This window comes from Bombina bombina, chromosome 12, assembly GCF_027579735.1.
Source record: "Bombina bombina isolate aBomBom1 chromosome 12, aBomBom1.pri, whole genome shotgun sequence".
In the NCBI taxonomy this organism is placed as follows: domain Eukaryota; kingdom Metazoa; phylum Chordata; class Amphibia; order Anura; family Bombinatoridae; genus Bombina; species Bombina bombina.
The window spans coordinates 146,998,712-147,026,145 of record NC_069510.1 but is presented as its reverse complement, the minus strand read 5'-3'; the positions used below and the strand labels follow the sequence as shown (position 1 = coordinate 147,026,145).

General features: G+C 45.2%; 1 protein-coding gene across 1 annotated transcript in view; it reads left to right on the top strand.

The window, feature by feature from the left end:
* Positions 1-27,434, top strand: part of RGS3 (regulator of G protein signaling 3) — a 1,044,909-nt gene that overhangs the window by 60,592 nt on the left and 956,883 nt on the right. Inside the window, exon 3 of the mRNA XM_053695840.1 lies at positions 19,169-19,263. Coding sequence (XP_053551815.1) covers positions 19,169-19,263 — 95 coding nt within the window. The remainder of the gene's footprint in view (positions 1-19,168; positions 19,264-27,434) is intronic.

The following is a 27,434-nucleotide window of genomic DNA, read 5'->3' as shown; positions in this document are numbered from 1 at the left end:
TGAGGGGGCCAGGGAGGTTTTGTCTGAGGGAGAAATTTCAGATTCAGGGAAAATTTCTCAACAAGCTGAACCTGATGTGATTACATTTAAATTTAAGTTGGAGCATCTCCGCGCTCTGCTTAAGGAGGTGTTATCCACTCTGGATGATTGTGAGAATTTGGTCATCCCAGAGAAACTATGTAAAATGGACATGTTCCTAGAGGTCCCGGGGCCCCCCGAAGCTTTTCCTATACCCAAGCGGGTGGCGGACATTGTAAATAAAGAATGGGAAAGGCCCGGTATACCTTTCGTCCCTCCCCCCATATTTAAAAAATTGTTTCCTATGGTCGACCCCAGAAAGGACTTATGGCAGACAGTCCCCAAGGTCGAGGGGGCGGTTTCTACTCTAAACAAACGCACCACTATACCCATAGAAGATAGTTGTGCTTTCAAAGATCCTATGGATAAAAAATTAGAAGGTTTGCTTAAAAAGATGTTTGTTCAGCAAGGTTACCTTCTACAACCAATTTCATGCATTGTCCCTGTCACTACAGCCGCGTGTTTCTGGTTCGATGAGCTAGAAAAGGCGATCACTAGTAATTCTCCTTCTTATGAGGAGATTATGGACAGAATCCGTGCTCTCAAATTGGCTAATTCTTTCACCCTAGACGCCACTTTGCAATTGGCTAGGTTAGCGGCGAAAAATTCTGGGTTTGCTATTGTGGCGCGCAGAGCGCTTTGGTTGAAATCTTGGTCAGCGGATGCGTCTTCCAAGAACAAATTGCTTAACATTCCTTTCAAGGGGAAAACGCTGTTTGGCCCTGACTTGAAAGAGATTATCTCTGATATCACTGGGGGCAAGGGCCACGCCCTTCCTCAGGATAGGTCTTTCAAGGCCAAAAATAAACCTAATTTTCGTCCCTTTCGTAGAAACGGACCAGCCCCAAGTGCTACGTCCTCTAAGCAAGAGGGTAATACTTCTCAAGCCAAGCCAGCCTGGAGACCAATGCAAGGCTGGAACAAGGGAAAGCAGGCCAAGAAACCTGCCACTGCTACCAAGACAGCATGAGATGTTGGCCCCCGATCCGGGACCGGATCTCCTGGGGGGCAGACTCTCTCTCTTCGCTCAGGCTTGGGCAAGAGATGTTCTGGATCCTTGGGCGCTAGAAATAGTCTCCCAAGGTTATCTTCTGGAATTCAAGGGGCTTCCCCCAAGGGGGAGGTTCCACAGGTCTCAATTGTCTTCAGACCACATAAAAAAACAGGCATTCTTACATTGTGTAGAAGACCTGTTAAAAATGGGAGTGATTCATCCTGTTCCATTAGGAGAACAAGGGATGGGGTTCTACTCCAATCTGTACGTAGTTCCCAAAAAAGAGGGAACGTTCAGACCAATCTTAGATCTCAAGATCCTAAACAAGTTTCTCAAGGTTCCATCGTTCAAAATGGAAACCATTCGAACAATTCTTCCTTCCATCCAGGAAGGTCAATTCATGACCACGGTGGATTTAAAGGATGCGTATCTACATATTCCTATCCACAAGGAACATCATCGGTTCCTAAGGTTCGCATTCCTGGACAAGCATTACCAGTTCGTGGCACTTCCGTTCGGATTAGCCACTGCTCCAAGGATTTTCACAAAGGTACTAGGGTCCCTTCTAGCGGTGCTAAGACCAAGGGGCATTGCAGTAGTACCTTACTTGGACGACATTCTGATTCAAGCGTCGTCCCTTCCTCAAGCAAAGGCTCACACGGACATTGTCCTGGCCTTTCTCAGATCTCACGGATGGAAAGTGAACGTAGAAAAGAGTTCTCTATCTCCGTCAACGAGGGTTCCCTTCTTGGGAACAATAATAGACTCCTTAGAAATGAGGATTTTTCTGACAGAGGCCAGAAAAACAAAACTTCTAAACTCTTGTCAAATACTTCATTCCGTTCCTCTTCCTTCCATAGCGCAGTGCATGGAAGTAATAGGTTTGATGGTAGCGGCAATGGACATAGTTCCTTTTGCGCGCATTCATCTAAGACCATTACAACTGTGCATGCTCAGTCAGTGGAATGGGGATTATACAGACTTGTCTCCGACGATACAAGTAAATCAGAGGACCAGAGATTCACTCCGTTGGTGGCTGTCCCTGGACAACCTGTCACAGGGGATGAGCTTCCGCAGACCAGAGTGGGTCATTGTCACGACCGACGCCAGTCTGATGGGCTGGGGCGCGGTCTGGGGACCCCTGAAAGCTCAGGGTCTTTGGTCTCGGGAAGAATCTCTTCTACCGATAAATATTCTGGAACTGAGAGCGATACTCAATGCTCTCAAGGCTTGGCCTCAGCTAGCAAAGGCCAAGTTCATACGGTTTCAATCAGACAACATGACGACTGTTGCGTACATCAACCATCAGGGGGGAACAAGGAGTTCCCTGGCGATGGAAGAAGTGACCAAAATCATTCAATGGGCGGAGACTCACTCCTGCCACTTGTCTGCAATCCACATCCCAGGAGTGGAAAATTGGGAAGCGGATTTTCTGAGTCGTCAGACATTACATCCGGGGGAGTGGGAACTCCATCCGGAAATCTTTGCCCAAATTACTCAACTGTGGGGCATTCCAGACATGGATCTGATGGCCTCTCGTCAGAACTTCAAGGTTCCTTGCTACGGGTCCAGATCCAGGGATCCCAAGGCGACTCTAGTAGATGCACTAGTAGCACCTTGGACCTTCAAACTAGCTTATGTATTCCCGCCGTTTCCTCTCATCCCCAGGCTGGTAGCCAGGATCAATCAGGAGAGGGCATCGGTGATCTTGATAGCTCCTGCGTGGCCACGCAGGACTTGGTATGCAGACCTGGTGAATATGTCATCGGCTCCACCATGGAAGCTACCTTTGAGACGAGACCTTCTTGTTCAAGGTCCGTTCGAACATCCGAATCTGGTCTCACTCCAACTGACTGCTTGGAGATTGAACGCTTGATCTTATCAAAGCGAGGGTTCTCAGATTCTGTTATTGATACTCTGGTTCAGGCCAGAAAGCCTGTAACTAGAAAAATTTACCACAAAATATGGAAAAAATATATCTGTTGGTGTGAATCTAAAGGATTCCCTTGGGACAAGGTAAAAATTCCTAAGATTCTATCCTTTCTTCAAGAAGGATTGGAGAAAGGATTATCTGCAAGTTCCTTGAAGGGACAGATTTCTGCCTTGTCTGTGTTACTTCACAAAAAGCTGGCAGCTGTGCCAGATGTTCAAGCCTTTGTTCAGGCTCTGGTTAGAATCAAGCCTGTTTACAAACCTTTGACTCCTCCTTGGAGTCTCAATTTAGTTCTTTCAGTTCTTCAGGGGGTTCCGTTTGAACCCTTACATTCCGTTGATATTAAGTTATTATCTTGGAAAGTTTTGTTTTTGGTTGCAATTTCTTCTGCTAGAAGAGTTTCAGAATTATCTGCTCTGCAGTGTTCTCCTTATCTGGTGTTCCATGCAGATAAGGTGGTTTTACGTACTAAACCTGGTTTTCTTCCGAAAGTTGTTTCTAACAAAAACATTAACCAGGAGATAGTCGTGCCTTCTTTGTGTCCGAATCCAGTTTCAAAGAAGGAACGTTTGTTGCACAATTTGGATGTTGTTCGCGCTCTAAAATTCTATTTAGAGGCTACAAAGGATTTCAGACAAACATCTTCCTTGTTTGTTGTTTATTCTGGTAAAAGGAGAGGTCAAAAAGCAACTTCTACCTCTCTCTCTTTTTGGATTAAAAGCATCATCAGATTGGCTTATGAGACTGCCGGACGGCAGCCTCCTGAAAGAATCACAGCTCATTCCACTAGGGCTGTGGCTTCCACATGGGCCTTCAAGAACGAGGCTTCTGTTGATCAGATATGTAAGGCAGCGACTTGGTCTTCACTGCACACTTTTACCAAATTTTACAAGTTTGATACTTTTGCTTCTTCTGAGGCTATTTTTGGGAGAAAGGTTTTGCAAGCCGTGGTGCCTTCCATTTAGGTGACCTGATTTGCTCCCTCCCTTCATCCGTGTCCTAAAGCTTTGGTATTGGTTCCCACAAGTAAGGATGACGCCGTGGACCGGACACACCTATGTTGGAGAAAACAGAATTTATGTTTACCTGATAAATTACTTTCTCCAACGGTGTGTCCGGTCCACGGCCCGCCCTGGTTTTTTAATCAGGTCTGATAATTTATTTTCTTTAACTACAGTCACCACGGTATCATATGGTTTCTCCTATGCAAATATTCCTCCTTTACGTCGGTCGAATGACTGGGGTAGGCGGAGCCTAGGAGGGATCATGTGACCAGCTTTGCTGGGCTCTTTGCCATTTCCTGTTGGGGAAGAGAATATCCCACAAGTAAGGATGACGCCGTGGACCGGACACACCGTTGGAGAAAGTAATTTATCAGGTAAACATAAATTCTGTTTTATGTAAGAACTTACCTGACAAACTCATTTCTTTCATATTGGCAAGAGTTCATCAGGCCCACCTTTATTTTGGTGGTTATGATTTTTGTATAAAAGCACAATTTTATTTCCAGTTTCTCCTTTTGTATGCTTTTTTTTTTACTCCTTATTTTATCACCCCACTACTTGGCTATTCGTTAAACTGAATTGTGGGTGTGGTGAGGGGTGTTTTTATAGGCACTTTGAGGTTTGGAAAACTTTACCCCTCCTGGTAGGATTGCATATCCCATACGTCACTAGCTCATGGACTCTTGCCAATATGAAAGAAATTAATTTATCAGGTAAGTTCTTACATAAATTATGTTTTTCTAAATTTTACAAATTTGATGTGTTTGCTTCGGCTAAAGCAACTTTCAGGAGAAAATTGTGTTGAAGGCTGTGGTGCCCTCAGATTAGGGTCTGCCTTTTCCATTAGTTCCCTCCCTTTATTCATTGTGTCCTCTGGAGCTTGGGTATTGTTTCCCAACAGTAAGGAATGAAGTTGTGGACTCTCCCTGCCTTTGGAAAGAAAACAAAATGTATGCTTGCCAGATAAATTCCTTTCTTTCCTGGCAGGGAGAGTCTACAACCCCGCCCATAAGAATTTTGTGCGGTTCTTTTTGTTTTTTTTCTTTTGACACCTTTATACCCTGATGTTTCTCCTACTTTTCCTCTTTTCCTCGGTCAAATGACTGGGAGGATGGGGAAAGTTGGAGGGATATTTAATCTTTTGGCTGGGGTGTCTTTGCCTCCTCCTGGTGGCTAAGTGTTGTTGTATTCTCCCAACAGTAAGGAATGAAGTCGTAGACGCTCTTTGCCAGGAAAGAAAGGAATGTATCTGGTAAGCATACATTTCTTTCTAATGACAGTGAGTCTACAGATCATCATAATTACTATTGGGAATATTACTCCTGGACAGCAGGAGGAGGCAAAGAGCACCACAGCAAAGGTGTTAAATGCCACTCCCCTTACCCACATCTCCCAGTCATTCTCTTTGCTTGTATCAGTACAAGGAAGAGGTAAAGTTTGGTGTCAAATTCTTCAATCAAGAGTTTATTTTTTGAAGCAGAGCAAGTTTGCTTTGTTTTTCCTTTGGGGTTTAGCCATAGTCCTCTTCAGTAGAGCAGTGGTGGCTTTTAAACTTTTTGGAACTTGGGGGGTGTCACGGATACCGGGCTGCAAGGGTTAAACTCACACCCCCCTACAACCTCACTGTCACGGATACTGGGCTACAGAGGTTGAACTCTTACCCCCCTTTTATCGAATGCTGAGACCTCCTGCTGTTATGTGCCTTTCTGTTATTGTATGAGTAATCCATTGTCCTTTTGTGATTAGATAATCGAATGCTGAGACCTCCTGCTGTTGTGTCTTTCTGCTATTGTGTCAGTCATCCATTGTCCTTTTCTGTTGGAAATGTATAAAAGCTGTATTTTCTATGAAATAAAGCAGTTCTTACTTCACCTGAATGCTAGTCTGTCTAGTCATTTAGGTGGGCTCCTGCTAGAATCATTTTCTTGGTCTACATAGCTGGAGTCACCAGGGAGGAAGAAGGACCCGTTAGGTGCAGCTACCCAGTTGGGGCAGCCGGGGTATCAGTCACATTGACTAGCAGCGGTGGGATGCTTCCAACTTCCTGGGACATACAAACCACCAGCTAGAAGTATTATTGAATGGAGACTCGAGGGAAAACTGTGGGTACCAGGAGCAGAACTACCCCCACCAGAGAAATTCTGGGGGAGGACCAGGCGGCCGGTGGGTCGGATGATGACCAGGGCAATGAGCCATCCGTTACAGCACCAAGTACAGTATCCACCCCGGGGACACCCACGTCTGATATACAGCGGGAAGTGCAGTGGCGGTTGGTGTTTGACACCCGGCCACCAGAGGAGGTCATCACCAAGATAGTCTCAGATGTTACCCAGCTCAAGTTAGTAGAAATCCACCAGTCCATAGGAGGGGCTCCATCCGCCCAGGGAATGCAGGCTCCCCGACCGCCCAAGCTACCCCATGGGGCCTTCCGAGCCTATGAGGATATTGACTGTTATCTTCAGGTCTTTGAGACCCAATGCGAGCTACAGGGGGTAGCCTACACCGACAGACTGTCCTGATCGGTAAATTGTCAGGGCGGGCTTTGGCAGCTTTCCACGCTACCCCTTCTGAGGACCAAAAGGATTATAAAAAAGTGAAAGACCGTATCCTTGCCTGATATGGGCTCACGCCAGAGGCCCACCAGCAGAAATTTCGAGCACAAAGGAAGCAGGACGGACAGCCTTTCACAGAATGGACCCACCAATTCACCCGGTCGATGACTTCCTGGCTAACCGGCTTCAAGGCCACTACTGGGGTCGAAGTTGCACAGCTATTCCTACTGGAGCATTTCTATAGCAATGTTCCAGTTGAAATTAAAGAATGGGTCCATGACCGTCGGCCTACCACAGCAGATCAGGCGGCAGTCCTGGTCGATCAATACACAGATGCCCGCCGCCAAGTTCGCTCTGCCCCACATTAGACTCCCTGTCTGGCTTCGGTTGTAGTCCGACCACCAGCGGTTACCACTAAGCCCCCGGGACGCCTGGCTTTTGTCCCTCCGGCTGTTGTCAGGGACTCCCGGGGATGTTTCTCCTGCGGGGACCCCGGCCATTTCAGGCGGGAATGCCCACATTGGGCCTGACAGCAGCCGGCAGCCCAGCCAAGACACCCCCAGCCAACAGCTTGGGTAAGTGCTCCAGCCCGACCTACTCAGCCGCTGCCCACTACGCTTATGCACCGGCATCGGCTGACTACCCTAAATGGACTGAAGAGGAGGTTAGCACTCTACAAGAAGCCCACCTTGTTTCTACCGACAACCGTCAGCACCACTGTCAGACCATTTGTGTCAATGGAAAGGCGGCCCAGGGATTATGGGACACCGGATCCACCATCACCCTGATCCATCCTCATCTGGCCTCCGCTTCTACCGCTACTGGAAGAACCCTTGCGGTTCGAGTGGATGGAGGTGCCACTGTACGAATCACTATGGCCTGTGTCCATCTGGTTTGGGGCACTGGAGCCCGTACTGTGGACGTGGGCATTATGCCAGATCTTCCCGCAGAGGTTCTACTAGGAAACGACCTCGGCCTACTTGTTTCCACCTTTTTGGGGATTCTCCCCTAGACACCTGCCCAGTGACCACCCACAGGCAAGCTCAGCATAAAGCCAACACACCGCAGCTGGGGACCCAGGTAAGACCTCCCACCCTGACTCCTCTCCTTCCCGACGCCCTACCCTTACCCCCCAACGCCCAACCCCTGTCCCTGCCCTCCTTCCCGACCAACTTTCCTGGGCCTCCCCTGAGCGACCCGACACTTGCCCCCTGCCGAGACAGAGTAGGGACTGACCCCCAGGGCCCCGGGGAGGAACAGTTCCAATGGGAAAATGGTCTGTTGTATCAGGTCTCCCGGAGAAAGAAAGGGCCAGTGCCCAAACGTCAGCTGGTGGTACCGAAACGATATTGGTCCGACCTGCTGCGAATAGGGCACAACATCCTCTTGGCCGGGCATTTAGGCAATCCCCGAACACACCACCTCCTTACTCAGGTCTTTTTCTGGCCCAGAATCACAAGAGAAATTAGGGAGTATTGTAAGACCTGCGTGGTGTGTCAGAAAGTAGGGAAGATCGGGGACCATACGAATGCGCCCCCTAAACCTCTCCCCGTTATTGACTAACTCTTTAGCAGAATCTCTGTGTGTATATAGTAGGGCCTCGACACAGCCCCTCCTGGATAAAATACATACGGTAGTCGACTATGCCACTAGGTATCCCGAGGTAATACCTCTGGCGAATATCCAGGCGGAGACTGTGGCAGGTGCTTTTCTCCGGGTATTCACCAGGGTAGGCTTCCCCTGAGAAATGGTCTCTGACCAAGGGACCCAGTTTACAGCGGAGGTCATCCAGAAGTTATGGGAACGGTGTTGGATAAAACCCCTGCACAGTGCCCCATATCACCCCCAGACCAATGGACTTTGTGAACGGTTTAACGGGACACTGAAGCAGTTGCTTCGGACATTCTCTGCCACTCACAAAGACTGGGAAAAATTCCTGCCACACCTCCTCTTTGCCTACCGAGAGGTGCCCCAGGAATCCACCGGGTTTTCACCCTTTGAGCTGCTATATGGCCGGAAAATAAGGGGGCCCCTAGACTTGTTGCGAGCCCACTGGGAGGGATCAGCCAGGGAGGAAGGACCCTCCATTGTGGAGTACGTCCTGAAGTTCAGGGATCGGCTGAAGGACCTCACTGCCATGGCGCGGGAGAACCTTCAGGGCGCTCAAAGGATACAGAAACGGTGGTACGACCGTAACGCTCGTAGCCTAATTCTCACAGTAGGGCAGAGGGTTCTAGCCTTGAATCCAGTCAAAACGGACAAGTTACAGGTTTCCTGGCAAGGGCCCTACCGGGTGATGGAACAATTGAATAACACCACCTACCTTGTAGCAACATGCTCCAATGACCGGGTCGAACGGACCTTTCATGTGAACATGCTCAAGGAGTATGTAGAAAGACCCCAAGATGTAGCCACTATCTGTGCTCCGGCTGTGGCAGACTCAGAGAGCCTCCCCATGCCGGAGCTCCCCGGGCTGGATGAGACCCCTCAAGGAGTAGCCAACATAATCCTGGATGAGAGGTTAGCGGCTGGACAGACACAGCAGGTCTGGCATTTACTAGAGGACAGCCAGGAGATGTTCTCCAATGTCCCTGGGTACACCACAGTGGCTGGGCACCGAGTGGAAACCCCGGGACAAGCTCCCCTGAGGCAGGCAGCTTAGAGTACCTGAAGTTGTCAGAGACAGTATGCACCGGGAGCTCCGAGGAATGTTGGACCTAGGTGTTGTTGAACAGTCCAACAGTCCCTGGGCCTCCCCAGTGGTGCTGGTCCCCAAAAAAGATGGTACTACCCTTTTCTGCATTGACTATCGTAAGCTCAATGACAGAACCACAACCGACGCCTACCCCATGCCCGCGTCGATGACCTCTTAGAATTGCCAGAGGTCACTTCCTAACTACCCTTGACCTCTGCAAGGGGTATTGGCAGATCCCACTAGACCCTGAATCCGTTCCCAAGTCCGCCTTTTTCACCCCTTTCGGCCTCTACCAATTTAAGGTCATGCCGTTTGGGATGAAGAACGCTCCAGTCACCTTTCAGAGGATGGTGGATCGCCTGCTGGATGGTCTCCAAGACTATGCCTGTGCCTACTTGGACTACATTGCCATCTTTAGCGACACCTGGGAGGACCATTTGTTCAACCTGGGCATCGTTCTAGATTGCCTCAGAGCCGCCGGGCTGACCCTGAAGCCCGACAAATGCACCATAGGCCGCTCAGAAGTCCAGTACCTGGCCACTGAGTGGGCTGTGGACAGCAGCGGCCGGAGCCGGCCAAGGTTGAGGCAATGGCAAACTGGCCCACTCCTCGCACCAAGACCCAGGACTTAGCCTTCCTAGGAACCGTCGGCTATTACCAAAAGTTCGTCCCCAATTATAGCACCCTCGCCAAACCCCTGACCGACCTGACTCGTAAAAGAATGCCCCGACAGGTACTGGGGTCCCCAGAATGTGAAAACGCCTTTCAGAGCCTCAAGTCTGCCTTGATCTCTGCCCCCATCCTGGCTGCACCTAACCCCACCAAACGTTTTTATGTCCACACAGATGCCTCCATGTTTGGGTTGGGAGCAGTGTTAAGCCAGATGGACGAGGAAGGGCATGACCACCCCATAGCCTACATCAGTAGGAAGCTACTGCCCAGGGAGGTAGGCTACGCGGCGGTGATGTAATGCCTGGCACTGTTATGGGCCCTCAAGAAATTACAACCGTACCTATAAGGAAGACCTTTCACTGTCCTCAACGATCACAACCCCCTGGTGTGGCTTAACCGAGTGTCGGGAGATAATGGACGTCTACTAAGATGGAGTTTGGCCCTGCAGCCCTTTAATTTTGACGTTCAGTATAGGCCGGGAAAGGGCAATGGGAATGAGGATGGACTTTCTCGGCAGACTGAAATAGAATGTTCGTCGGACAGCCCCAAGTAGACCCGTGTGGATCTAGCCAGGTCTGCCGAACTGGAAGGGGGGAGTTTTTCACGGATACCGGGCTGCAAGGGTTAAACTCCCACCCCCCTACAACCTCACTGTCATGGATACTGGGCTGCAGGGGTTGAACTCTTACCCCCCTTTTATCAAATGCTGAGACCTCCTGCTGTTATGTGCCTTTCTGTTATTGTATGAGTTATCTATTGTCCTTCTGTGATTAGATAATTGAATGCTTAGACCTCCTGCTGTTATGTATCTTTCTGCTATTGTGCGAGTCATCCATTGTCCTTTTGTGATTAGAATCTTGTTTAACTAACCATTGTCTGATGTTTGTCTCATTGTTTAATATTTGTTATAACTACCCCCCTTTTCTGTTGGAAATGTATAAAAGCTGTGTTTTCTATGAAATAAAGCAGTTCTTACTTCACCTGAATGCTAGTCTTTCTAGTCATTTAGGTGGGCTCCTGCTAGAATAATTTTCTTGGGCTACATAGCTGGAGCCACCAGGGAGGAAGAAGGACCCGTTAGGCGGAGCTACCCAGTCGGGGTAGCCAGGGTATCCGTCACGGGGGGTATAATCCCCTCTGTGCCTCCCATATATGTTTATGCTGCCCCTGTGTGCTTGTAAAGTCTGAGTATGATTACTCAGTATTTTTGTTTCTTCTACAGGTCCATGTAAGGAATTTTTCCCTTTTATACTTTGTGAGCTGCCCTGCTGCTGAGTGGATTATCTTTGAGGTAAATGCTGTTTTTTATTTAAAATAATTTTTGCACTACTTGGGTTATTATTCCTGAGGGTTCAGGATTTATTTTCCTAGCAGTACTGTGGGGTAATTTTCCTGACTGTTCAGGATTTTTATTTTCTGTATTGTGTGGGGCATTGTGAAGAGTGGGATGCTAGGCTTTTATTTTTTTGAGCATAGATTCATTGCTGCATGGAACTTCAATCAACTGCTATAGACTATAACCAACCAGAATTAATAGGAGCATTTAATTCAGCAAGCAGAAATGATTCATTGGGTTACTTTAGGCAGCTTTATTTTGTTTCTGCCTTTGTGTAAGTTTCTCCCGGTTTATTAGACTTATGTCGGTCGGGAGGTTGTATGACGCCCACAATGGGCTGAGTTTGGGTAAGGCGCGTAGGGTTCGCACGTTTTCGCTCTGGGTGTTTGTGATTTAGTGCAGCAGTGAGCGGTTTCTCTCTGTGTCCACTACGGTACTGCAGTTTTCTTTGTGAAAGTCTTTGTGAGTTCCGGTTCATCTATCTGTGCAGTGTTTCCTCCTGGTTAATGAACAAAAGAAGACAGTGCCTCATAGTGCAGGTAAGTTTCATAAGCTGGGGTCACAAAGAGAGACAAACGGTTGTAGGTATACTCACAAGAGTACTGGCACTATTATATAAAGAAGTGCGAATAGGCAGGCTGACATTCAACAGCAGTCAGTACGCTGGAACGGATGGCATCCAAACTTCAAAGGCGCAGCTGTGGGCTCTCCTCCACAAGCAGAAGGGGATCGTCTGGATCAGCACTGTGTTGGAAAAAAGCAGCTTTCACTGCATACAGCATCCACTTGAGGCTGATAATCGCCAACGGTATCCCATCAATAATAAAAGCTGTGTTTTGGAAAGAAACCCTTGCAGAAACAATCAGGGTATATGCAAATAAAAAGCCAAATGACAAGGCTTATGAAAAAGAACTATGAACAATTTATTTTATGAGCTTAAACGCGTTTCTTGGCCGCAAGTTCCTGGCCGTTTCCTCAGGTATAGTCAATTACACTTGTAAGTTAAAAACAGATTCTTGGTACATCTCCGAATCCTCCATATCTCTTTTTGATCTCTCTTTGATTGTATATAATACTTTTTTGTATTCAAGTTCCACCGACAAATGAGACCGCTTTTAAATGCGCTTCTCATTTATACAACACTTATTAATCAGTCTACTACATAAAAATGTTTTTAATAGATAGCTCACTATATATAAAAAATGTTTTGCTTTGACATCCGTGAATACTCACACACAATACCAAACTAACATTGGTATTGCTCTGTGATTCCATCATAAGATTGTCAATAAAAAACCTTTTTGGTTTAATATTACTACCATTCCCCCTATATATTATCATCTTTTCTTTAGTATACTATATCGATTTCAAACTGTTTGTATTTCATTTTTTCCATCCCCTTTATTGGGGACTTAACCAAATCCTCTTGTGGATTATAACAATTTTTCACACGGGCTCACACATTTTTCGGTCTAATTCCGTGATACTGCATATCCGCTGCATTTGGGTATTATACAATAACATTTCCAAGTAGTATAGACTTCACATCATGTATATTGGCATCAGTTTGTTTCTAATTTACAACTTATTCACATTCTTTCAATATTTAGATACTATAGAACACAATGAAAAACGCAATAAATATCATCCACGATTTACAAATATTTATTTTCACACACATGTTTTCCAACAGTCTATTGATCAAATGTATCTAAGTGTTGTCTAGACGCATATTTTTATATGCTTGTTTCTCACTAACATTGTATCTATGATTTTACAAAGATGTTTTTTTTCATTTTTATTCAATATGTTTAACATTGTTACATTTTGCTCATGACGTGTCTTAGGTTAGGATTGTTTTAAATCTGACCAATTAAATGCTTTGGCACGCTTTTTAAATCTGTTTTTAACTTACAAGTGTAATTGACTATACCTGAGGAAACGGCCAGGAGCTTGCGGCTGAGAAACGTGTTTAAGCTCATAAAATAAATTGTTCATAGTTCTTTTTCAAAAGCCTTGTCATTTGGCTTTTTATTTGCATATACCCTGATTGTTTCTGCAAGGGTTTCTTTCCAAAACGCAGCTTTTATTATTGATGGGATACCGTTGGCGATTATCAGCCTCAAGTGGATGCTGTATGCAGTGAAAGCTGCTTTTTTCCAACACAGTGCTGATCCAGACAATCCCCTTCTGCTTGTGGAGGAGAGCCCACAGCTGCGCCTTTGAAGTTTGGATGCCATCCGTTCCAGCGTACTGACTGCTGTTGAATGTCAGCCTGCCTATTCGCACTTCTTTATATAAGAGTGCCACTACTTTTGTGAGTATACCTACAACCGTTTGTCTCTCTTTGTGACCCCAGCTTATGAAACTTACCTGCACTATGAGGCGCTGTCTTTTGTTCATTTTCTAGATATACTGTTTGATCACACAGTCCCAAGACCAGCAGCCTGCTGCTCCTAGATATCACCATTTCACCGGAGTCTTCATTTCACCTTTAGAGACACCTTACTTTTTTTGAGACATTGTTCACAACCATCTTTGGGACTTCTGCATGATAAAACTTTTTTTCTTTTATTACAGATATTGAATCCAATGTCACTAACCTTTATTTGAGCAATTATTTTGGGCCTTTTATCCGGTTATCACATTTTTACATCCTACAATATATTTTGGTCATATTTTGTTTCTTTTTCACTCATACACAATTATTGATGTCCTATATCATAGAGACAAAACTAGCTATTTTGGCCATTTAACGAGGTTTTTGGAGCTATCTGGCGCACTCTATTACTATACTCTTGTATAGTTTCTCTATTTCCTCCTGGTTGCACTTCTCATATCCTCTGGCTGGTAGTTTTTTTTTTTTAGCATCTCAGTTGGCGTGCAGAGGTGCTTGTAGATTTCTTAAAGTGATAGTATCGTTATTTAAAGAGACAGTAACGTTTTCTGTTTTTGAAAAATGTATTCATTTTTTTCTGAAGAAGACTTGCAAGCTGTGACTTGTAACTTATGCCTAGATGCTAATGTGGAGCCTCCTATCCTTTTCTGTTCCTCATGTGTAGAGAAGACTATGCAGTATAGGGATAGACTTTTTGATACAGAGATTTCTTTATTTAGGGAGACTGTTGTTCAGGAGGCTCCTGTTCGAGCTGTAACCCAGCTTTCTCCTCATTCATCCCAATCTCAAACCTTGTCACATGCAGTGCCCTGCGTTTCGTCTCAGGCTAGTTTTTCTTTGTAAGATTTGTCTACTCCCATATCCTTTGCTATATCTGAGGCATTGTCTGCTTTCCCTGTGTTACAGGGTAAACACTGAAGGATTTCTGACTCTGTTGTAGCTTTATCTAATGTTCCTTCTCGTAGGACTGAGGAAGAAGATATTTCAGTAGCGTCTGAGGGCGAAATTTCAGACTCTGATAGTGTGTCTCCTTTGACTGATTCTGAGGTGGTTTCTTTCAGATTTAAGTTGGAGCACCTCTGTCACTCAGGGAGGTTTTGGCTACTTTGCATGTCTCTGATTCAATGGTCATAGTTACTCCCAAGAAGTCTAGTAAGCTTAATAAGTTTTTTGATGTTCCCTCCGTGGCAGAAATTTCCTGTTCCGTATAGGGTTTTAGAGATTATTTCTCGGGAATGGGAGAAGACTGGAATTCCTTTTTCCCCTTCTCCTATTTTTAGGAAGATGTTTCCTATTGCGGATTCTATTAAGGAATCTTGGCAGACAGTTCCTAAGGTTGAGGGAGCTCTTTCCACTTTGGCTAAGTGGTCCGCTATTCCTATTGAGGATAGTTGTTTTTTAGTTACTTAAGAGGATTTACGTTCACAAGGGGCTCCAATGGCAACCTTTTGCGTGTATTGCTATGCTTTCTTGTGCGGCTGCATATTGGTTTGATGCTTTGTCTGATTCTATTCTTCAGGAAACTGCTCTGCAGGAGATTCAGGATAGAATTAAGGCTTTAAAATTGGCGAATTCTTTTATTGCGGACGCTTCTTTACATGTCGTCAAGTTGGGAACAAAGATTTCTGGCTTTGCTGTGTTGGTTCGCAGGCCTTTATGGTTCCTCCTCCAAGCAGGATCAATCCAGGCCGCCTTGGAGACATAATCAGTCCTGGAGCAAGGGGAAGCAATCTAAGAAGCCTGTCGCTGACTCTAGTCTGCATGAAGGGTCTGCCCCCGATCCGGGAATGGATCGCGTGGGGGGCAGGCTTTCTTTGTTCACTCAAGCCTGGGCAAGGGATGTTCCAGATCCTTGGGTAGTAGATATTGTATCCCAGGATACATGTAGGAGTTCAAGACTTTTCCTCCCAGGGGCAGGTTTCATCTCTCAAGGTTATCAGTGATTAAAAAGAGAGGCATTTTTAAGTTGTGTCCAGGATCTTTTCGATATGGGAGTGATCGTTCCTGTTTCCAGTTCAGGAGCAGGGACTAGGGTTTTATTCAAAGCTGTTTATCGTTCCCAAAAAGGAGGGAACTTTCAGACCCATTTTAGATCTCAAATTGGTAAACAAATTTCTCAAGGTTCCATCATTCATGACTATTCGGTCAATTCTACCTCTGGTTCAGGAAGGTCAGTTCATGACTACAGTAGATCTGAATTATGCATATCTACATATTCCTGTTCACAAGGATCATCACTTTCTGAGATTTGCTTTTCTAGACAAGCATTTTCAGTTTGTGGCTCTTCCCTTTGGTATTGCAACAGCTCCCAGGGTGTTTTCAAAGGTCATGGGGGGGGGGGGTTATTGGCAGTTCCAAGACTGCAGGGGGTTGCAGTAGCTCCTTACCTGGACGACATTCTAGTTCAGGCTCCATATTTTTAACAAGCAGACTCCCACACAGAGTTGTTGTCTTTTCTGTGATTCCACGGTTGGAAGGTGAATTTGGGAAAAAGTTCCTTGATTCCAGCTACAAGAGTGTTATTCTTGGGAACCATTATAGATTCTCTGGAAATGAAGATCTTTTTGACAAAAGCAAGGGAGTCAAAAATGTTCAATTCATGTCTGGGTCTTCAGTCATCTCCTTGGTCTGATGGTTTCGGATATGGACATCATTCAGTTTGCTCGGTTTCATCTCAGACCTCTGCAGTTATGCATGCTGAGACAGTGGAACGGACATTATATGGAACTGTCTCCGAATATTGTTCTAAATCAGGCTGCAAGAGATTCTCTTCCCTGGTGGTTGTCTCAGGATTGTCTATCTCAGGGAACCTGTTTTTTGCAGGTCTATCTGGGTGATTGTGACCTTGGATGCCAGTCTACTGGGTTGGGGAGCTGTCTGAGGTTCTCTGAAGGCTCAGGGTCGGTGGACATCCTATAAATGTCTTAGAGTTGAGGGCAGTTTTCAATACTCTCCTAGCCTGGCCTCAATTATCTTCAACCCAGTTTATCAGATTTCAGTCGGACAATATAAAGTCCGTGGCTTACATCAATCATCCGGGGGGAATTCAGAGTTCCTTGGCGATGAAGGAGGTAGCAAGGATTATTCAGTGGGTGGAGGCTCAAAATTGTTGTCTGTCTGCGAACCACATTCCAGGGGTGGACAATTGGGAAGCGAATTTTCTGAGCAGACAGTCTTTTCATCCGGGGGAGTGGGAACTTCATCCGGAGGCGTTTTCCAGTTTGATTCTAAAATGGGGTCAACCGGAGTTGGATCTTATGACATCTCGTCACATTGCCAAGCTTCTGAAGTACGGTTCGAGGTCAAGGGATCCTCAAGCGATTTTTAGATGCGCTAGCAGTTCCTTGGAAGTTGTCTGGCATATGTGTTTTTTCCGTTTGCACTTCTTCCTCGAGTTATTGCTCGGATACGACAGTAGAGGGTGTCGGTAATTCTCATTGCACAGATCAGGTGGAGATGTTATCCTTTCTACCTTGGAGTCTTCCATTGAGGAAGGACCTTCTACTTCAGGGTCCCTTCCTTCATCCAAATTGTTTCTCTGAAGCCGACTGCTTGGAGATTGAACGCTTGATTCATAGTTATTGAAACTATGATTCAGGCGCGTATGCTTGTGACTAGAAAGATTTATTATAAGTTATGGCGTAAATATCTGTATTGTTGTGAATCTAAGGGCTACTCTTGGAGTAGAGTCAGGATTCCTAGGATTTTGTCTTTTCTCCAGAAGGGTCTGGGGAAGGGTTTAGCTGCTTTATCTCTTTTGTTACACAAACGTCTGGCGCATGTACCGGACGTTCATTTTTTATTTGTCAGGCTTTGGTTAGAATCCGGCCTATGGTTACGTTTTTGACTCCTCTTTGGAGTCTTAATTTGGTTTTGAGAGTTCAACAGGCTCCGTTTGAGCCTATGCGTTCTTTGGATATTAAGTTGTTAACCTGGAGGGTTTTGTTTTTGGTTGCTTTCTCTTCGGCTCTAAGAGTTTCGGAGCTTTCTGCTTTGCAATGTGAGTCTCCTTTTCTTATTTTTCATTCTGACAAGGTAGTACTTCGTACTGCATTAGGTTTTCTTCCCAAGGTTGTTTCTGATAAGAATATTAATCAGGATATTGTTCCTTCTTTGTGTCCTAATTCTCCTTCTCATAAAGAACATTTGTTGTACAATCTGGATGTAGTTCCTGCATTGAAATATTTTTTGCAGGCGACTAAGGATTTTCGCCAGTCTTCTTCCTTATTTGTTGTTTTTTCTGGGAAAGGTAAAGGTCAGAAAGCTACGGCTATTTCTCTTTCGTGTTGGTTGAGGAGTGTTATTCGCTTGGCATATGAGACTGCTCGTCAGCAGCCTCCTGAGAGAATCACGGCTCATTCCACGAGGGCTGTTTCTTGGGCTTTCAAGAATGGTGCTTCTGTAAATCAGATTTGCAAGGCTGCCACTTGGTCATCTTAACTTTTTCTAAATCTTCTACATTTTCTAAATGTGATACTTTTGCTTCTGCTGAGGCTGTTTTTGGGAGAAAGGTTCTTCAAGCAGTGGTGCCTTTCGTTTAGGCTAACTGTCTTGTCCCTCCCTTATCATCCGTGTCCTCTAGCTTGGGTATTGATTCCCAATAGTAATTATGATAATCTGTGGACTCACTATGTCATTAGAAAGAAAATGAAATTTATGCTTACCTGAAAAATTTGTCTTTTTTTGACACAGTGAGTCCACGGCCCCGCCCTGTATTTTCAGACGGTTTATTTTTTCATAAACCTCAGGCACCTTTGCACCTTATATTACTTTCCTTTCTCTTTTCCCGCTGGTCGAATGAGTGGGGGTTGTGGGTAAGGGGAGTGGTATTTAACAGCTTTGCTGTGGTGCTCTTTGCATCCTCCTGCTTTCCAGGAGTGATATTCCAAATAGTAATTATGATGATCCGTGGACTCACCGTCTCAAAGAAACAAATTTATCAGGTAAGAATAAATTTCATTTTTGTTTTTAGATGGGTTAACAAATTGACTACTTTTTTTTGTATTTTAAAGGGACAGTCAAGTCCAAAAAAAACTTTCATGATTTAGGGCATGCAATTTTAAACAACTTCCCAATTTACTTTTATCACCAATTTTGCTTTGTTCTCTTGGTATTCTTAGTTGAAAGCTAAACCTAGGAGGTTCATATGCTAATTTCTTAGACCTTGAAGACTGCCTCTAATCTGAATGCATTTTGACCACTAGAGGGCATTAGTTCACATGTTTCATATAGATAACATTGAGCTCATGCACTTAAAGTGACCTAGGAGTGAGCACTGATTGGCTAAACTGCATGTCTGTCAAAAGAACTGAAATAAGGGGGCAGTCAGCAGAGGATTAGATACAAGATAATTACAGAGGTAAAATGTGTATTATTATAACTGTGTTGGATATGCAAAACTGGGGAATGGGTAATAAAGGGATTATATTTCTTTTTAAACAACAACAATTCTGGTGTTGACTGTCAATTTAATTGTTTTTTTGTTTTTTTATTTCTTTTTTTGTAGGTATCACTGGTCCCAGACATAGAAAGAAAGAGCAGACAGAAAACTAAAACAGTTGAAGACAATAAGCATCCTGTGTTTCACCAGCACTTTATTTTGTAAGTATTCTATATACTAACCTGTGTTTAACCAGCATTTCTAATTGTGCTATTATAAAGGTTTTGTGCCACTCCCTGATTGTGATAAGAGACAAGGAAAAATGAGATTTAAAGGGCACTAAACCCAAATATTATCTTTCATGATTGAAAGAAAGCAGCAATTTTCTTCTAAAAAGGGAAGAGTCCACTGCTGCATTCATTACTTTTGGGAATTCAGAACCTGGCCACCAAGAGGAGGCAGACAAAGACTTTAAATACCTCCCTCATCCCCCAGTCATTCTTTGCCTTTCGTCACAAGAGGTTCGCAGGGAAGTGTCACAAGTTCGAGAGAGAGTCTCTTATGGAGGGTAGTACTCTTCAAAATGTGACTGGAATTTTAAGTAGTCCTGTCAGTCTCTCAGTGAGAGCATGGATTAAGGTTAGAGTCTGGAGATGCAGGGAGAGTCTTTCTGCGAAGCCATCCCGACTCATATTAACCGCTCCTTGGTAATCGGCTTTGACGAGTTTCGCTGCCTGCCTTTATTGAAAGTCAGAGGCGAGGCTACTATCTGTCACACTTGAAGGACCGTGTTCCTGTTCCACGGCGTAGATTCCGGTACGATAGTTTCATTTTACTTCATTATGTGATGTTAACGTGAAAAGGTAGGGTCCCAGTGGGACTCCTTTTATCTTAAATCGGGAATCATGGGTTAATATCCTTTGAGGGGGTTATTGAACAGGGGGGACTTTGATCATGTTGCAATGTGGTTCTCTCTGCTGATTGTGTAGTAGTGCTTTAAAGGCTCTTGGCTTTTCAGGACATTACGGCCTTATCAATTGGCACGATATTAGATTTGCACACACTTTTTATGACTTGCACAGTGCACCTCGTCACCGGGTGTGTTTACGTTGTTTTCACTTCCGTATCCCGACTGTGTGGCGACAGAGAGAGTCTGCTCGTCGGTTGTCTGGTTCACAGGAGGTGGTGAGTGCCCCAGCCATTTGGGGGCGTTAAAGAGGTGCCAGTTTTTATCATTTTTGTAATCCCAAAATGGAGGATTCTGATTTTTTTTTTTTAGCCACGGATATCTCCGATGAGGAGAATGCGTCTTGTGATGAATATGAAATGGCCCGGGTTATCCATGCCCATCAGTTATGTTCCGATTGCCGTTCCAGAGTACTCTCTTCTCAAGATTCAGGGTCCTCAGAGTGCATTGAGCCATCCGCCCCCGAGGATTCTAGGTCCTGTGAGGCGGGTGTCCCAGAACTTTCCTTTGCTACGCAAGCAGGTGTCCCTATGGCCTTTACTCCTTCTCCGGAAGGTGGCTTATTTCCTCTGGAGGTTACGGCACAGTTCCGCATGGCCATATCTGCGGCCTTGGCTCATTTGTATCTACCAAGTGAAATATTTTTAAGATACTGTCAGTGTTCTGTTAACCAGGGCCCGTCGGGCGTGGGATTGCCCGACTCAGTTCGGTCTTCTGGGGAAGCGTGGGCCTCTGAGGCTTCAGGGGCACCAACCTTTGGGGCCGGAGTAGTTTGTCGATCCGGCAAGGGATGACTTTGCCTTCCGTTATAGGTGGGCACGTCTTCGTGTCCTACTATGTCATGTTTTGGCGTTGCTAGAGGATCACAGTCCTAGTGGGCTGAGAGATCCGAGGCGTTAGATGCCAGATGGCACATTGGATATGACGCTGGGGGAAAAGCTAATCTCCTTGACGTCTCAGTTTTTCTTTTTTTTTTTTCTTTATGCATCTGTTCCAGATCTGAGCTTGGAAGGGTCCTCTGATCGGCTGGTCCGGTTTGGCGTACCTTTTTTCCTTGGGCGTGCACCCAGGTGCTGTCTTATGTTTAATTTTAATCTGGTAGGATGTATTTAATTTGTTGTATAAGCTTACGTTTGATGTAACTCCTGTTTTGGGGATGTTCTTTCTCTGGAACTGATACTTGATATTTTGTGGTCGCATGGGCACTTCCTCGGAAGTTGCGCACTTTGATTAAGACCGAGGTTATGTTTTATAGTTTTATATTATCGATCCTTTGGGTCGATTTTTCTTGGACCTTAGACAGTTCTGTAGTGTTCTTGTACCAGGCAGGTACTGGTCGGGCGCTGTCTACTGTTTTCTTGGGTTTGTGTCACCCTCGTGGTGCTGATTATCCTGTTGGATTTGAAGGCCCAGTGTTATGGACTTCGGGCTCGGATCCTACTACGAAGTAAGGGGCCTGGGGCGTACATACAACACTTCCGGTATGGAGGTTGTGTGCTCCAATATAAGTTGGTTCTTGCTGACATTATAGCCTGCAATGCATGACTGGTTTTTGCAGATGCCATTGTGGTTCCTAGGGTCACTAGAGACTCTGAACAGTAGGCATTCATTACTTTGGATCTGGAGATGAGATTGGTTTCCGGAGGTATACTATAGGGTGGACTATTTGCGTTTCCACTTGCATTATTTTTGGATGACGACTCCGTGGCCTAGTCGCATTCACTTTGCGGGGCGATGTTCCTCCCCTCCCGTCTTGGGTTGGGTCATTTATCTGGAAGTGCGGGCATGTCCTTTTTCATTCCTTTCTCAGTGTTTCTTTTGCTCTAGTACTTAGAGTACTGGGGCTTTCCTGTCTTTCTACCGAGAGCTGCGAGGCTCCCGTTATTCCATTTCAAGGATGTCGGGAGTTCGATCCTGCAAGTATGCTCCTTTTCATACCAGGGTCTTTGGACTCTCGGATTGTCAAGTTCCGGTGTACATGCGCTCAGGACACAGACCCTTGGGGCAGTGGTAGGGCTTTGAAGACACCGACCCCTGACCCGGGGAAGAGTATCCTGGACGTGGATAGATGATATTCTGCTATTCATAGTTGCTAGAAGTTATTGTAGAATAAATGGAGAGTACAACATTTGTATAAAATATATTCTGGCTTCACTTTGACTTATAGTTAGTTAATAGGAGTAGCTGCAGGATTCAATGAGAGAAAAATATAGCAATGTGGAATGTTCAGGCTTCAGAGTAAACTGGTAGAAAATTGACAATTAGATGCAAACTAAGGTTTGTTGCAGGTTCACAGTACATATTATATAGCGCTCTATGTCTGTAATAAGCAGAGCAGCACAGGTGATAGTCAAGTTGCAAGTTTAAGGCATCAATTACTGTTTGTGCATATATTGGAGAATTACATGAAAGCTTTTAACTGAACACATAGATGCAGAGTTCTGAATATGTTAACATATTTGTAGAAGGATATTTCAGCTATGACAGCTTCTAGCAGAGAATAGTTATAAAGTTCTGAGTAAGATGCTGTTCTAATAATTAGAGAGTGATGATAACCAAAAGTATACTTGATTTAAAATAAAGTTCAGAGTTTTAGTAGCAGTGTCCAGGTAACAAAATAGAATTATTTGGATACTTGCGATTTGATGATTTTAAGCAGAGGAAATAGGAAAAGCTGAAGCTTGAATAAGTTGGTAGAATTCATACAGGATCAGCCACAGACCTCAGTTGTTTTCAGGAACACAACTTCAAAGTTAATGCAAAGCACATTAGGCCTGAGAAGACTTAAAAAGAAGCTGAGGGAATCGGGTGCATGAATTATTAATCAGGCAAGCTGAATGCAAATACTTCCCAAACCAGCATGATTGTCAGAAGCAGGGAAGGCAGTCTTAAAGGGTCAGTGATATTAGGCTGAGATATGTTACACGGATGCTATTCGTCGATCTTATTGCAGATCTAGCCTTTTGGGCTTAGTGATAGGTCTGGGGTCAGTTGCGGTCCTTCTGCCTGTCTGGGTCTGAAATTTGACCATTGATATTTCTTTTCCAAGATACGATGAGTCCACGGATTTCATCCTTGTGGGATATCGCCTCCTGGTCAGCAGGAGGAGGCAAAGAGCACCACAGCAGAGCTGTGTATATATATAGCTCCTCCCTTCCCTCCCACTCCAGTCATTCCCATATCGCACGGCAAGCGTACACGAAGGGACACTTGTGTAGTTAATACAGCCTCTGATTCTCTGATGGCGATTGCAGACGTACCCTCCCGGGGTTCTGAGTTGGAGGGCACAGAGGTCCTGTCTAAAGATGAACTCTCTGATTCTGGGAGTGCCTTGCCCCTGACTGATTCGGAGGTCTCTTTCAGGTTTAAGCTTGAACACCTTTGCCTATTACTGAGGGAGGTGTTGATTACTCTGGATGATTGACTCATTTGTGGTCCCTCCAGAAAAATTGAGTAAGTTGGACAAATACTTGGAAGTTCCTTCTTATTCGGATGTTTTTCCAGTTCCAAAGAGAACTTCAGAGATTATTGCAAAAGAATGGGAGAGACCGGGTATTCCATTCTCCCCTTCTCCCGTTTTTAAGATGTACCCTGTAGCCGACGCTATTAGGGATTCTTGGCAGATGGTCCCTAAAGTAAAGGGAGCCACTTCTACCCTGGTCAAGCGGACTACTATTAATATTGAGGATAGTTGTGCCTTTATGGACCCTATGGATAAGAAGTTGGAGGGTCTCCTTAAGAAGTTTTACGTTCACCAGGGATTCCTTTTGCAACCGGCGGCCTGTATTGTTACACTTACCAATGCGGCCGCTTATTGGTTCGATACTTTGGAAGAGTCTCTTAGGACAGAGACTCCTTTGGAAGAGATACAGGATCGGATTAAGGCTCTTAAGTTAGCCAATTTGTTTATTACGGATGCTTCTCTGCAGATTACTAAATTGGCGGCTAAGAGTTCGGGTTTTGCCATCTTAGCACGCAGGGCCTTATGGTTTAAGTCTTGGTCTGCGGATGTGTCATCCAAGTCTAAACTTTTGGCTATTCCTTACAAGGGAAAGACCCTTTTCGGGCCTGACTTGAAGGAAATTATTTCTGACATCACGGGAGGCAAGGGTCATCTCCGCAAGATAAAAAGTCCAAACAGAGAGGGCGACAGAGTAATTTTTGTTCCTTTCGAAATTTCAAGGGAGGTCCCTCTTCTTTTTCCGCTAAACAGGAAAGGAATTATTCACAAGCCAAGTCCACTTGGAGACCCAACCAGAATGGAACAAGGGTAAACAATCCAAGAAGCATGCTGCTGCTACCAAGTCAGCATGAAGGGTCGGCCCCCGATCCGGGACCGGATCTAGTAGGGGGCAGACTTTCTCTCTTTGTCCAGGCTTGGATAAGAGATGTTCAGGATCCCTGGGCACTGGAAATTGTGTCTCAGGGGTATCAGTTGGAGTTCAGAAGTTCCTCCCCCAGAGGAAGGTTACTTCTTTCTCGATTATCTGCAGACCATTTAAAGAGAGAGGCGTTCTTACGTTGTGTAAGAGATCTCTCCTCCATGGGAGTTTTATTCAAATCTGTTTGTAGTTCCCAAAAAGGAGGGAACGTTCTGACCTATTTTAGATCTCAAAAGTCTGAAAAAGTTTCTCAGAGTTCCATCGTTCAAGATGGAAACCATTCGTACCATTCTTCCATTGATCCAGGAAGGTCAATTTATGACTACCGTGGATCTAAAGGATGCATATCTTCATGTTCCTATCCACAGAGATCATCACAAGTTCCTGAGGTTTGCCTTTCTGGACAAGCATTTTCAGTTCGTGGCTCTGCCCTTCGGTCTGGCCACGACACCCAGAATTTTCACAAAGGTTCTGGGGTCTCTAATGGCGGTTCTAAGGCCACGGGGCTTTGCAGTGGCGCCTTATCTGGACGATATTCTGATCCAGGCGTCTACTTATCAGCTTTCAAATTGCATACTGACATTGTTCTATCCTTCCTGAGGACTCACGGGTGGAAGGTGAATCTGGAAAAGAGTTCGCTAGTTCCACAGACAAGGGTTCCTTTCTTGGGGACTCTAATCGACTCTGTCCATGAAAATCTTTTTGACAGAGGTCAGAAGGTTACAGATTCTGGATACATGCCGAACCCTTCAGACCAATCCTCGGCCGTCAGTGGCTCAGTGCATGGAGGCAATTGGATTAATGGTAGCGGCAATGGACATCATTCCGTTTGCTCGTTTTCATCTCAGACCTCTGCAATTGAGCATGCTCAGACAGTGGAATAGATATTATACAAATCTGTCTCTTCAAATAATCCTAGATCTGGAGACGAGGGATTCTCTTCTATGGTTGTTGTTGCTGGATCATCTATCCCAGGGGACATGCTTCCGCAGACCCTCATGGGTGATAGGGACAACGGACGCCAGCCTGATAGGATGTAGAGCAGTCTGGAACTCTGATGGCCCAGGGTGTATGGACTAGAGCAGAATCTCTTCTTCCCATCAATATCCTAGAGTTGAAAGCAATATTCAATGTACTTCAGGGTTGGCCTCAGTTGGCTTTGGCCCAATTCATCAGATTCCAGTCTGACAACATAACAGTAGCTTACATCAATCATCAGGGAGGAATAAGAAGTTCCTTAGCTATGACAGAAGTTGCCAAGATAATACAGTGGGCAGAGTCTCACTCTTGCCATCTGTCTGCGATCCACATCCCAGGGGTGGAAAACTGGGAAGCATATTTTCTGAGCAGACAGACCTTTCATCCAGGAGAGTGGGAACTCCATCCGGAAGTGTTTGCCAGCCTGATTCTCTGGTGGGGTAGACCGAAATTGGATCTCATGGCATCTCGTCAGAATGCCAAGCTTCCGAGATACGGGTCCAGGTCGAGGGATCCCCAGGCCGAGCTGATAGATGCCTTTGCAGTGCCTTGGTCTTTCAACCCAGCTTATGTGTTTTCTCCATTTGCTCTCCTTCCCCGGGTGATTGCTCGGGTGAAACAGGAGACTGCGTCAGTGATCCTCATTGCTCCTGTGTGGCCTCGCAGGATTTGGTATGCCGATCTGGTGTACATGTCATCTCACCCACCGTGGAAGCTGCCGTTGTGGAAAGACCTCATTCAGGGACCCTTCCGTCATCCGAATCTAGTTTCTCTTCAGCTAGCGCAAGCCTGTTGCAAAGAAAATTTACCATAAGATATGGCGTAAATATCTGTATTGGTGTGGATCCAAGGGCTACTCATGGAGTAGGGTTAGGATTCCCAGAATTTTGTCTTTTCTCCAAGAAGGATTGGAGAAAGGGTTGTCAGCAAATTCCTTAAAGGGACAGATTTCTGCTTTGTCTGTTTTGTTAACAAACGTCTGGCAGATGTTCCAGATGTCCAATCTTTTTGTCAGGCTCTGACTAGAATCAGGCCTGTATTTAGACCAGTTGCTCCTCCTTTGAGTTTGAATTTAGTTCTTAAAGTTCTTCAGGGGGTTCCGTTTGAACTTATGCATTCCGTAGATATTAAGTTATTATCTTGGAAGGTTTTAGTTTTGGTTGCTATTTCATCTGCTCGGAGTGTATCTGAGCTTTCGGCATTGCAATGTGATTCTCCTTATCTTATTTTCCATTTGGATAAGGTGGTGTTACGACCCAAACCCGGTTTCCTTCCTAAGGTTGTTTTGAATAAAAATATTAATCAGGAAATTGTTGTTCCTTCCTTCTGTCCTAATCCTTCTAAGAAGGAGAGGTTGTTACATAATTTGGATGTGGTCCGTGTTTTAAAGTTTTACTTACAGGCGACTAGGGATTTTCGCCCATCGTCTTCCTTGTTTGTTGTTTTTTCTAGAAAACGTAGGGGTCAGAAACTACGGCTACCTCTCTTTCCTTTTGGCTGAAGAGTATCATCCGCTTTGCATATGAGACTGCTGGTCAGCAGCCTCCTGAACGAATTACGGCTCATTCCACTTGGGCTGTGGCTTCCTCATGGGCATTCAAAAATGATGCTTCTGTTGAACAGATTTGCAAAGCTGCAACTTGGTTGTCTCTTAACACTTTTTCCAAATTTTAGAAGAGAGAGGTCTGAGACTTCCAAGGGTCTGAGACTCTTGTTTTCGGTCTTTTACTAGCCTTTGACCTGGGACCGTTATCCTGAAAGGAAGGCTGGGGATCAGTCTGCTTTTGCAGTATGGACCGTTTGCTGGTATTGAATCTGTCCTCCCCGTTAATGGGGGGATTCTTTGTGCCCATCTTTTTACTGGCTGCGTCTGCTGCCAGGATGGAACGCTCTTTAAACGGGAGCTGTTGTCGAGACTTTTCTACACTTTTTTGGTGGGAGGTGTCCCACGATGGCTCAGGACAGCTTTGCTACTTGGAGTTTGATCATCACGATTTTTGCGCATAGGTGGCTCTGTGCCCTCTTGGAGAGCTCTTTAGCGGCTAAGACAGTTTTCTGTCTCTGC